The 13,715-nt window shown below is 39.0% G+C and overlaps 1 protein-coding gene across 1 annotated transcript in view; it reads left to right on the top strand.

The window, feature by feature from the left end:
- The first annotated feature begins 7,366 nt into the window (after positions 1–7,366).
- The window catches only part of ncs1a (neuronal calcium sensor 1a), a 48,708-nt gene continuing 42,359 nt past the window's right edge, over positions 7,367–13,715 (top strand). The window contains exons 1-2 of the mRNA XM_058383560.1: positions 7,367–7,521; positions 7,697–7,871. Coding sequence (XP_058239543.1) covers positions 7,808–7,871 — 64 coding nt within the window. The 5' untranslated portion in view covers positions 7,367–7,521; positions 7,697–7,807. The remainder of the gene's footprint in view (positions 7,522–7,696; positions 7,872–13,715) is intronic.

Below are 13,715 nucleotides of genomic sequence, written 5' to 3'. Positions count from 1 at the left end.
GGATCATTAATAAGGCAGTCTATTACTGACATGACGGTGAGAGAGAACTTTATATCAAGCACTTTGCTTTATTCATAGACACAATATTCCATTATCTTTTTTGTTCTGCCCAAACCACTGATAAGAGGGATGCATATTACAAATGTTAGTGCAAATGATCTAGTTTTATAAGGCTGCATGCTGCACATGGCTGAGCAGCTGGCCTGAGGGTCTGTGGGGCTCAAAGCAAGATCTTGAGAATGGGTCACTCTTGCATCATTTTTTGCTACCAGCTAAATATGTCCTGACACAAAAAACCCCCATAAAATGAGTACTCTAAAAATGATTGTTTTACATCTAACGGTTCCATTTTGTAGCCTACATTTTGCCTTAGCAAACTGTGAAAACCTAACTAGCTAGTACCTAGTAAACATTAGCTAATGTGAGCAGCATCACTGCACCCTGAACAAAATAGAATAAACCGCATAGCCTGCATCATGTATTAGCCTCTTCATCACACTGGGGCCCTAAGCAGTCACCTAGGGCATCATTATGCCTCGTAATAGATGAGTCAGCCTGGTATGGATTCACCGAGAGCAAACACTGAAGCGGACTAACTTATTAATCATCGTCATGTCTCGAGTGCTCTGTGTCATTGCTGTGGCTTAAATGCCCTTTAAAAGATTGTGAAGTTGCCAAAATGTCAGCAAGCCAGAGGTGCCAAAAAAGTGTGTCACGAGCACTAATCTAGCTTCCTATTGAGGCAGAACTGGACTCTTCTTTCACTCTGGTGCATGTGGGAGACAGATGTAGGTTTCAGTAGAGCTTTTTAGAATGGACACACATGGACAGTCAATGTGTAACTAGGTATGTTGGGGTGATGTATAGTTATCGCATGTATTCTAGTTCTAGTTATTAGTGCTATTTAGATTTATATCCATAATAGTCGTTTTTCTACTCATCCTCCACTGCACAGAGGACATTTTCATCTCACAATTCACTCACATGATGTACACACAACTGGATAAAAATTCAAGGCTGCATCCCAAATTGCATAAGGTACACTATGTAGTGGTAATAACACCAATGATGTGACTTACTATTTAATATGGTTACAAGCATTTTGAGAAGCTGCCCAAGCATTCAGGACTACCTTTGTAACAGTCAGAGGTAAAGCCGTCCCGTCTCACTTGGGCAGCTCTATGTTAGATGACATGCTGCATTTTCTTTTGTCATATTCAGATGGATGCACAGGTGAGTAGCCCACTGGGCATTTCCGCCTGTTGCACCTCCGATGGTTCCACTGAGCTAGCTGCAGGGTCATCAACCGGGAGTCACTCTCCATTTGTGTTTGACCTCTTTAATCCCAGAACACCTACTGGTGGTGGGGCAATACCCCCTCCAGTATTCCTTAGGATCCCTGCCTACTCCTTGCCTTACCATTGCTTCCAAGCCACAAATAGAAGCTGTCCCCCTCTGCCTCCTCTGACAGCTATGTCAATGCCTTCCTCGATGCCTGTTCTGACATTGCCATGCCACAGAAGAATTGTTAGGTAGATGTCCCTAAAATACCTTGACATACTCCACATGGCAAATAATTGTCCTCTTCACTGCTTCTCTGCACGTGGCTGCCTCCAGTCTCTCCTTCCAAGGTCTATTGAGCTTTTTATATTGATGACCACAACACAGTGTTAGGTTATTTCAGAGGGGATCTGGAACTGGTGATTGAGGTCTACTCTCAGGTTCTGTTCTTCTCCTGGCTTGGTCATGCCACTACCTACAGTATACTGACCCTGTGCCAGTGCAGTCTTGCAATGTGCTGCAAACTTGCATTTGAGATTTCAGAACCATACCATCAACACAAGTTGCTGGGACATGGGAGGGACTCAAGAGGATGTCATAGGTGGATCTTATGAGGAAGTCAAGCCTGGCCTGTGGAATTTTCCACCAATCAGACTAAATCTGTTCATCCCTTCCTTTGTTTTCTAGCTTCTGTGGTGATGCTGCCTGACTGTCTTATATTGCACTATTCTGTGTCTGCGCTGAGGAATTATAGCACCACCAGCACTTTTGCTTTTCTCTGTGAAGGTGGAGGACCACATTTTGTTTTTGTGTCCACCCTTCCAAGCCCTGTTCTCCCTGATTGGGTTCTGACCACAATCTCCTAATGTGTCAGCAATGGTGTGTTAGACACATTGGAAAAAGATGTCTGACAAGTAAATAGGAAAGACCTTTGCTTGCAAGTAAACCAGACTTTTTGTTAGATATATTGTAGATCTCCATGTTTTTCATCAAGCTCTGACTCCTACAGTAAGTTTGAATCTCCATTTGAAAGGAGAAATGCTCTATGTTTTGTTGGTGGAGTTCATTTGAAACATAGCAACTGTATAGCCTAGCGACATGACTTAGCTGTTAATGTTAACCTAATTTATTTCAGTATGACCTGACTCAGGCAATTTTAATATCCAAATCGAATTATTATTACAGCATCAAGTAAACAAGGTAGTTTATTATTTTCCCTTCAAGGTGTTTTGGCTTGCTACCTAGCTAGTTCATGAGCTTGTTTAAGTATCGAAATAAGCTACATAGGGGGGAAAAGGAAGAGTCTTTACAACAGTTTACAGCAGAATAAGACATGGCTTTGCTACAGAACTCTCACAAACACTATTAATCTTTTGTACAAAGTATAAAGGTGTCAAATGAAGTTACAGTGGGTTACAGTGTAAAACATGTCAGCCGCATTATGCTATGTGAGCTTATTTCTTCTCTTTAACTCGAACTGTCATGACAAGTTTTGGATATTGAACTTAAGTATATAGGTTTTCAAAAATGAAACCTAAAGTAATCCAATAACTTAACTACTTGTGAGTTAAAATATAACTAACTCCTTAGGCTGAGTTAACTCACGTTTTTGTCTCTATGTTGAACCACCTTGCAACGTCTTACAGTGGATAGTCTCAGTAAGAGCTTCAGGAGCATGTTGGAAAGAGTGTTTGCATTTATGAGGCTCATTTAAGCCCATTCCAAAACTGTCAAACATGCCCCTTTAATTATCATCAAGTTATTCCTATAAAACACATTTATTATATGGGAATAAATTGGGGAAGATATTATGGTTAATTGAAAAAAAGGCTGTTTTCCATTCACTAGCATGAGAAATGGACAGAGTTAAAAGCTCTTTTAGTTTTTCATTTAAACTGATTATGACATCCAGCTATATAAGTTTATCATTTGGTAAACCCAACCGCTTCAGAATAAAGCTGTTAGTCTCTGAGTCTCAGGCTACAGCAGGACAAACTAGAAGCACCAGGGATGTTGCTTTAACTTCAAGAGCGAATAATTCTTTATAGTTGCTATAATGAGAGTAATATTGAATAAAAAATGCTAACTAATAATCATTCCAATCATGTCATCATTGCTGTAATATAAAGAATAAAACACAAAATAATCAACTTTACTCTGTAATGGTAACACACTGTTATTTGAACTATAACATTATTTAAATACAACATCGGTTACATATTTGTTCAGGTTATCTTGCACGATTAATGTTGTATGTAATATGATGTAATATTTGACCAGTTACTAAATCTGCTTTAATCCGTTGTTTGTGGTAATTGTTAATGTTAGCAATACATTGCTATTTTAGGTACAAGCTGCATGTCTTGCTATTTAGGGATGTAGGATTAGCTTACTTTGTCTCTTTTGATGTCTATTGTCTTGACACGTAGCATTTATCTCCATGGTCGTTTACCATTAGCAGTGGGGGCCGTGTGGTTCTGCTGGCACTCAATGCAACCTTCCTCTATCTTTTGGGGAATAAAGATTAGATATAAGCCCCATTAGCTGTCTCGCAGTGTGAAAAATGACCTGCTTTAATGCTATAGCTTTCAAGATGCAAAGCTTTGTGTTTCCAGCTGGCTTTTATTTGATCCACCCATTTTGGACATGTGATATTTTTACACTGTGTTATGTTAAGCCCATTTGTGACTCTCTCGTGTCAGTGAAAATCTTTTTTGTGACCTGACGTTTTTTTTTCTTCTTCTATGGTCAGCATGCGATCTTTTATGTACTGTAGCAGTGGTTAATGTTAAAATTATATGCATTCATTAATGATTTCACTCATAAGGAAGAATTGAATTTGCTGTTAGTATCTCATCATACATGATACAGTTTCGTGCCTACATGCACTGATGGTTTTAAATAGGTTTGCTTATAGACATACAGAACAAAGCGCCTGTCTGAATGCCTGTGGAGGTGAATTTAAGGTAAAGACGGTAATATTTATTTTCACAGTGCAGATTGAGACGCTAATGTTTAATAGACTTTTCCCTGTTGAGCACTAATGTTTCATTCTGTATTGGCTCAAGGAAACAGCTGCAGAAATATATTACCGTCATGATTATGTCTCATTGCCCTCTTCACAAGGACACTCATTTAGTTCCTGGAAAAGCTCATCTCTGTTCCTTGATAACCTGCACTGACCTTATATAATCACCTACATTTCTTTCTATCCTTAACCTTGGAAAGCCCCAAGATTGGTGCTGACCAGAAGGCTAACCCTTCTCTGAGTTGATCTGAAAGGGTGTGGTGTTGCCTTCACATCTGGGATGGCCTCTTTTTTAGAGGAAGGATAATTTTGGGGAGTGCAGAGACAGAGATGAATTACTCTGCACTGCTGTGCTGGGGCAAGGAAACATCTTTGGAGATCTGCTAGCTCTTGGCCAAAAGTCACTGATGCCTGTAGTGACTTTGAGACAATCTGTATTAGGAACCATAAAAAGAATATTCTGACTTGTCCTGTTCTGCATGGCAATGCATGTTTCATCAGAACCTGAATAAGATAAGATATGATAATCCTTTATTTGTGCCACAGTGGGGAAATTTGAATATATAATGTGAAATGATGTGCATGCCAGCCAGGACCTCTTTTCAGATGCAATATTTGGACTGGAGATCTGATTTTTTTTTTTGTTACAACGTTGTTTTGGTCAGATTTATTGGGTTAAATATAACCAGTGGCATGTTGTTGTGTGCTTGCTTGTTCTGTTTATATTTATTCACTTATCTCTTAGAATGTACTAGAATGTGCCCACATTTTGCCATTTGTCTTGTCAAAGCCAAACTGGAACCTCTGAGTAAATTGAAATGGACTCTGCTGTGCAGGCCTGCTGTGCAGGTAAGCTCCATTATGGTACTATCATTGCTGTTTCACTGGTGTGTTGTTTGTTTTGGCAACATTTCGTTATTCACGCCCAGATGGTGCTGGCACGTATGAGCTCAGCACGCTTTCTGCTCCCAAGCTGCTGAAAAGCAAAAGCATATAATATTGTATTTCTCATTTTAAAAAAAATAATAAAAAAATAACAATAGCTACAGCCAGCAAAATTTAATGCTACTCTTACCGCATGCAAATGTCTTGGCACTGCCACCTGTATGAAGTCTCATGTGGCATGCTTGGAGTTGATGGAAGGATAGATGAAGAAGGAAAAAAAAGAGAAATTGGTTCCTTAGAGAAAAAAGGGGCCATATCAAGAGATGTAGCCTACTTTAAAAATGGCCTGTGCAAGAGCTGTTCTAATCTAGGGTATGCAATGAGTGCCAAGTCAATATGGTGTGCTCTCTGAAGGGAGGGTGGACTGTGACACTGCAGGTGATGTTTATAGGACAGCAAAGCACTGACTCAGCACTCTTGCTCACTTGTTTACTTGTTTCTGCCTCCTTTTAGCATCTTTTGTAAGTGTCTTTCTCTCTCTCTCTCTCCCTCTCTCTCTCTCCCCTTGACATCTTTATCACAGCAGCAGACATTCATGATGCCGCACCAAGGGGTCAGTTGGGCTGACATAGCTTGAGGCATTTGGCCATGACATCATTAGTGAGGGAACGCTCTGACATCATCCAGGCTCCTATGGAATGTCTGGTGCACTGTGAAAGCCTGGGGTCACTTTCTGTCTCAGATAAAGACAGATAAAGAGCATTACTCACGTGGAAACATTGTAACAGTCATACTTTTAACTATATATGGATATTTTGACTGTCCAAACCAGACTGAGAAAGAATTCTGCATAAGATTAGTAACAGAAAGCATGGTGAACCTACATGTTTTAGTTGTTCTGGACCTGGATCAATTATAGTCAGTTTATTCATTTTCTGTACTACCTATCCTACACAGGGTCATGGGGAGCCTGTAGGTAATCCCAGGGCACAAGGTGGGGGACTTTCTGGACATTGTGCCAACTTGTCACAGAGCACAAGCATCTCACACATGCTCTCTCACCCATTTACATGGCAGACAATTTAGAGATGCCAATCAGCTTACCATACATGCCTTTGGACTGGGGAAGGAAACCAGAGTACCAGAGGAAACCCCCGAAGCAGAGAAACATGCAAACCACCAAGCCACCATTATTACATTTATATAGCTAGTTATTAAAGTCTTTCAATTCTAATCTTATTTTTTTTTAAGAGATAATCACAAAGTTTTTATAGCTCCAACTTACTTGTCATGTTTAAACATTTTAATAACAGTTTATCGTTGCAGTATTTAGGAAAGCATGCAATGGGCAGTCTATCCTCACCACTGCTTTATGACTAGGATATTCGGTGTGGACATATTTGGAAAGCTCCTGGAAATTTGTCTGCATCTCCCATGAGGTTTGTCTACATTTAGCCGCATGTCTGAAACCTGAAACTACACTCAGTGTGCTGTATGGGAACGTAAGGGAGTTTTTGACAGTAAGATTTTCTGGTTGACTCACTAAATTCAATAATACACTTTAACAGGAGAGCGTCCAGTCTGGAGAATTACACAGCTGCCATTATGAACTATGCAGTTTTGCAGGGAGCAGAAAAGAGTTTAGACTTAGATTTGTACTTGTGTTTAAATGAGTATATAAATCAGTCATTAGCACCAAATCATCAAATGATGAAATTAGACTATTTTTTTGTACAAATTTAAATACAGCTTTTATAAAATAAAAATAAAATACCATAGAGAGTTCTTGCATTTTGTAACTGTATTTTCAATGCTTTGGCTTTATTATAAGGCCTTATTTAAGCTGTCTTCCATTTTAAAACTAAGGAAATAAGCGAAAGGGGCGGGGCCACAGTTGCCAGGGACAACAGCATCAAAGCGTCGCGCACAGGAAATCAAATCCTTGGCTGGGTGTGCTTTTGTTCTCACCTCTAACAAAGCATTTTTTTTAATGAGCTGTAATCTAACTTAACATGTAGTGGGAATGAGTGACAGACAGAATGAAATAAGAGAGATTTCCTCAAACAGAGAAAGAGAGAGTGAGAGAGAGAGAAAGTGCGAGAGTGTTAGCTAGCTTGCATATAGAAAGAAAGGGGGCGGAGCTGTTAGTTGTCAGGGACAACGGCGTCAACACACGCGCACACTCCGGAGCAGGGCAGTGAGCTGGTGCGTGCTTTGTGTCCAGACCGCGCGTGAGCGCTTTCTCCAGACAGATCTGAGGAAATTACCCCGGGGTCAGGAGCTTCTCGTGGACTCTAGCTCTGACAGACTTCTTTTCGCAGTCCACGGTACAGGAAAGGAGAAGGAATAAGAAATACGGAATTAATTTATTTTTCTATCTCCATCACGCGCTAACTCTCAGCAGCAGCAGCAGTGTGCGCTTCATCTCTACCTTCATTTATTCTGTCTCATTTGCGTCGTTTTTTTTTCTTCCTTTCTCTGTATGCCTGTGTGGGAGAAAAGAGGAGACAACGTAATGCTTTCGCAAATGTGAACGGGAAGTGAAGTGTGTGTGTAGCGATTTTGGGGAGAGAGTGGACACGTAGAGAGAGAGAGAGAGAGAGAGAGAGAGATATGGGCAAATCCAACAGCAAACTCAAGCCAGAGGTGGTGGAGGAGCTAACCAGGAAAACCTACTGTGAGTAACACACACACACACACACACACGTGTTACATGGCCATTTAGGAGATCCTCGAGTCCTTTCATAAGTAGGTAGAAGCCATGTGGGAGCAGGATCCTAAAAATAAACAGCTCAGCTGAACTTTTGTGGGTGAAATGTTTATCTCGTTTATCAGTGTGACATCTGCTGCTTTGTGACACTGATAAGTGTAAATTATAAACAAAAATTTACTAAGCATTTAATGAGCAGATGTAGGAAGAGACAGTGCTAAAATGTGCAGTACTTACACATATACAAAAATCTTCCAGATTTAGATGTATTGAACAGATCTGACTGGCAATAAAATAAACTTAAGGTACGGATGATACTAAGACTTGGGTGATCAAATATGGCATGTAATGTTTAAAAGAGCTCTAATAATAATAATAATAATTATAATCATCATCATCTTTTTCTCCTCTGTCCTTCTAAAATACCTTTGTTTTGCAGCATGTAATATAAAATGGCTAGAATATTTCTTTCCTTTCAGGCTTCTGTTTATCTTCTGATCAGATCATCTCAGCCCTGAGCTGAAGCGCAGAACACAGCTGGCTGCCCCCACACCCATTTTCCTCACAACGCAACTCACAAGGCAAATGTAGTTTCAGCATAGAGAATGGGTTTGGCTGAGGGAGCTGGAAGACATATCAGTGTGTTTATTGCTATTGTACTTCACTCAGCAGAGGACTTTAAAAATGACAAAGTGCTCCTTTAAAGACTCCTTTGTAATCGTCTTGTGGGTCTCTGCAAATATTTACTACAAATGAAGATTTTTCAATACAAATCTATTACTATCTAGGAAGGTAAAACACTCTTGTGTAAAAAGCTAGGTCTAGAGTTGAACATGATGAAACTGGTGAAAATGCATACACTGCTGTACATCTCAGTGGTTTGAGAAGGGAGTGTGATGTCCATTATGGCTCTTTCTACAGAAATCAGTTACTAGGATCTCTGATGTATTTCACTGAGCTTAGCATTTAACAGCTCTGTAATGGATAATCTTTTTTATTTGGATGCCAATTGTTTTGAAATGTCATTACACTGGAGCTGTGTGTGCTACAGTTCAATGAGTTCAACAAATAACACTCTGCTGGATATTGTGCAGTGTTTCATCCTTCATGTCCCCAGGACTGCATATGCTCCTTTTTTCCCTCTAGTACTTATTAATATGGTTAATAAGCCAAATAGTTCCAGCATTAATACATTACATTTTAACTTAGTCAGATTTCTGGCAAAAAAAGGCACTAGGCAGCAGCAGCAGAGTTTTTACTTGTCCAGTGGGCTATATAAAAAATTATGATTTGTTCATCCCTGCAAACAGTATAAAACTGCTTTATTTTTGCTGTAAATGTAGTTTTATTTTATTTGGTATAATGTAAAATATCATCTTATTAAAATTTTTTAATTTTATAACATTAATAAATGTGGTTTAAATATATAGTATTTTATGAAAATCCACATGGTGATGAAAAAATTTAGATTAATACAGGAATGCATATTTTTTTATTACATTAATTTTTTTTTTTGGTCTATTGGTTCAGTAGTTGTGCCACCCAGACAGTCAGTTAACAACCCGCGTCACAGAGAACCACACTGATCAAATTTATAGGCTTCAGTAACTGAGAGATGATTCAGTTATTCTAAGATTTGGCATCAATACATCATACTCAGATGTTTACATGGTTTACACAGGATGCATGGATGCGTGTTTTATTTGTATGAAGAAGTAGTTTTGTAAAAGCAGTTATAATGTATGATGGGTTTGGCATCTATTTCAACCACTTCAGAGTTTGCACACTTTCACACATTTTGTGTGATAAACGTAAATTAAAATGATTTCTAAACGTTCTTCTTTGGCCATCGATCTACATGCAGTGATCCATAATGACACAGCATTTTTAGAACAAGTTTTTAGTATGACTAAATTCTCAGAAGTACTCAGAACACATTTCAGTACAGTTACAGATTTGACTGGATGTGGGCCACATTTCTCTCCTTCAGGTCTCTCCATAGGTGTTCTATAAGTCTGGGCTTTGGCCACTCAGTGACATTCTAAGAGATTCTGAAACTGGTCCCAAAGCTACCTCAGCACTGTCATGGCTCTATACTTCAGGTCGGTGTCATGCTGAAAGGTGAAACTTCACCCCAGTTTGAGGTTTAGAAAGTCGATGAACTAGAGGTAGTGTTTTGAGTTCAGCCCAATTCTCAATTTTCGTCACATCAGAGACCATCTTTTAACTTTTTAATGCTCTCAGTCATTTATAGTCTTGTCATATGCCTTTTACTCAGGAGTGGTTTCCGTCTTGCTCCTCGATCCTAAAAGCTCGATTGATGGATTATTTCTGAGATGGTTCTCCTTTCAGCAGCTTCTTCAGTCACTGCAGAGGACCTCTGAAGATCAGACAGAGTGACTTTTGGTTCTTGGTCTCTGCCCTGATCAAGGCCATTCCAACCTGCTGACTCAGTTTAGCCAGACAGCTCACTCTAGTGCTGGTGGATCTAAATGTCTTCCATATTACAATGATGGAGCCCACTACACTCCTCAGAACATTCAAAGCATTTGAAACGCTTTCATACCCATGTCCAGATTTATTTCTTGTTTGATCGCACATGTCAACTGAGTGATTCTTGAGTTCCATCAAATGCTTAAAGAATAATTTTATAATCACTTCCTGGCACAGGAACACGAGGACCTAAAAATTCTGTAATAGAATCTGTGATAAGTCTGTAGTAGGTAACATGGACAAATCAGCAAACCTTCAGAACTAGACATGTTCTAAAGACAGACACTATTCTGTGCACAGCTGAACAGTGGAAAAGAAAAGCAGTCAAATATTTTACTTCTATAAGCTCAGGAAATCACTTGTATCGACCTGACTGCATCTCTGCCCCACCCCTATTGTAAAAGTACAAGCCAAATGTGACTGACTACAACTAAACAAATCATTTTCAACAAAGTGTGGAACCTGGACCTGAACCTTTAAAAGTATTATAATTCCTGATTTGAAAAACCTAAATATTTATTCTGTATTTGGTGATCTCCTGTCCCTGGGTCCATACAGCCCAGTCTAGCCCACACATAATCCCAGCCCTGATTATAGGCTAGACTACCTGGCTATCATCTGACATTTGTTCCCTATCTCCTTCAAACTATCCTCTGAGATCTGACATTCAGTAGATCAGTATGCATTATGTTTCAGTCAACATTTTAGATTTATATCACATCTTATCAGTTTTCATAGATTTCAGGGAAATAAGTCTTTTAGCATCTGGTATTAAAATATAGTGTATTTAGGCAAGTGTGTTATTGAAAAATGAAATCTATCAATGGAATGAAAGCTCAAAATCTGGTCTGGCAATTACATTAGTAAATACAAGCTAAATCATGGGCCAGCTTATAAAGAGATTATTATAATTTGTCAGCATGTAATGATTACACCCAATCACTGGAGTCAAGTAGTCCCTGCCACATCATTTAAGCATGATAAGTAATTATTTTTGTTTTTGTTCTTTGTTTTTTTAAACAACACATGAAATAAATTGCTGAACTTGTTATAATGGTTAAATCATTAGCTGATTATGTTACCAGATTTGTCTGCCTGGTTTGTTCAGTTCAGCTCTAGCACATTAGCACATCATGATCCTATCAGAGTGTAGAAATGAAATGGAAGCAGGATGCAGGGCTAAATCTCAGATCTGAAGATTATTATTGGCTAATTATATTATGGCTCATTCCTTGCTCAGCAGGATTCTAACACAGAAACTGATGCAATCAGTTCTGCACGCTCTAGTACGTGATTATGGCCGTATGCAGCTTTTACGTACTCAAACGATGTACATGTTACTACTAATTAATAACATTAAATCTGGCATTATTTATCTAGTTACTTTTTGTTGAACTGAAAAACACATAAGTGGAAATTCTACCCTTAATATAAATACTACTACTAATAATATACTAATAATAATTGTTTCCAGTGTTTCATTTGAACAACACGATAATTTGTGAAATATTCCCTGATATTTGAGTATTTGCACGGTCTGGTCTGGAGTGCCATCCAATAATATTTCGATGTCCTGGGCAGAATGGATTTCAGAGTTCTTGCCACTTCATCATGACAAAGCACAAGGTTGTACTTGCTTTGTGCTCTCAATGGAGGTGGTGTCTGCAGCTGTCAAGAGCCTAAATTACCACCTTCACGCCAACAGGTTCACTCAGCACGAGTGTGTTCTCCTGTACACATCTTTTTACTTGGCATTCTGTCGCCATCTTTTTATGGCTTGCCTTTTATTAGTTAATGTTCTACAGTATGTGAGATGACTGTTTCCGACATATGTAATTATTTTTTTTCCAAGTCCGAGGTTGTCACTCGGAAAAAAGAATTATTTAAAGATTAGGACCGAAAGATGTATTTAGCCATGATTTCCCTCTCTCTGCTGTAAGAAAGTATTCTTTAAAGCTCTTATTGGATCTGTCCTGTGAGACTAGATTAGAAACCATGTTCAAAATCAAGAAAGACAGTGCTTCAGTTGGTCCTAAAGAGAGTTGATTACAGAGTAAAGCCCTATTCGGATAGGATTATTTTATCATGGGGACGTCCTTAATACATTTTTTTTCACAAGTCTCCTCAGTAATAAGCTCCAGGACAGTAATTAAATAAGCACATAGACAGAGAGAACATGATAGTAGCTCGAGCTCAGAATTGAGACAGGAACCATGGGGTTGTGAGGCAGAAATGAATTTCAAGTCTTCAAAGCAAGTTTCTAGTGATTTATACTTTGACATCATGATCATGCTCTATAAGGTTTGCTTCCTAACCATCTAAATTGAATCTGTCATTTTCCCCCTAATTATCTGCCTTATGGAGACATGAAGCTCTAAGATTCTTGTCATAAGATGGTTCACAAGACACTGAGGTTCTGTTTTGAAGATTTTAAATTCATTTCTGCCTCACAAATTCAGAGTTCTCCCTCTGTGTGTGTGTGTGTGTGTTCTTTTCTTGTACCCAGCAATCCCAGTTTAGGCTTCTAACTGATTCCTCCCCAGTATGAGTCAGTTACTGCAGATGGATGAATGAATGAATGTGCATATGTATATTTAGTATTGATGTTTTGTCCTCAAAAGATTCTACTTGACTGGTCATGATCGCTTTATTCCTGATACAAAAGATTTATGCCACCTAGCTAGTGCCATTACTGCCTGTGTATCAAATCCCTGGCTCCAAAATAAAGCCTAGTTAACAATGACTCACACATTTTTCTTGTAACTGTGAAAACCCCCTGCGTAAAAATAAAACATAATCGCCAAAGAATTACACAGCTCTAGTATTGTTATAGTCGCATGGCTGTGTAGTACAGTACAACAAAAGCTAATGCTAATTCATTTTGAACACAGCCATTGTTCCAGGTCTTGAAATGGCTCCTGTGGACTTGGGAAGGACCAGTGTGGGAAGGTGCTTCCTCTTTGTGTTGTAGGATGATATTTAGAACATTATTACATGTGTAGCTTCCTCTCTTGGCCTCCATCTTAGCCCTGGCTATGTAATTACTCCTGATGGGCCACTGGATAGAGTGGCCTGTAATTAGTTTGAGACTGCAATTGCTCAACGGACCTCCTGGCCCTCCAGTCATTACTAGAGTAAGCAACACACACTCACTTTATTATGAAGACACATTAGAAATAATATAAGAACACAATGTGTACAGCATTTGGTACAGAAACACTCACAAAGATCTAACCAACTGCTCAATACTCAGTGCTACACACCTTTGTGTTGTTTTCCTTTCTTTTCATTCTGATTCCTCTTTCATTCATTTGTTAT

This window comes from Hemibagrus wyckioides, linkage group LG28, assembly GCF_019097595.1.
Source record: "Hemibagrus wyckioides isolate EC202008001 linkage group LG28, SWU_Hwy_1.0, whole genome shotgun sequence".
Lineage (NCBI taxonomy): Eukaryota > Metazoa > Chordata > Actinopteri > Siluriformes > Bagridae > Hemibagrus > Hemibagrus wyckioides.
This window is presented reverse-complemented; position numbering and strand designations above follow the sequence as displayed.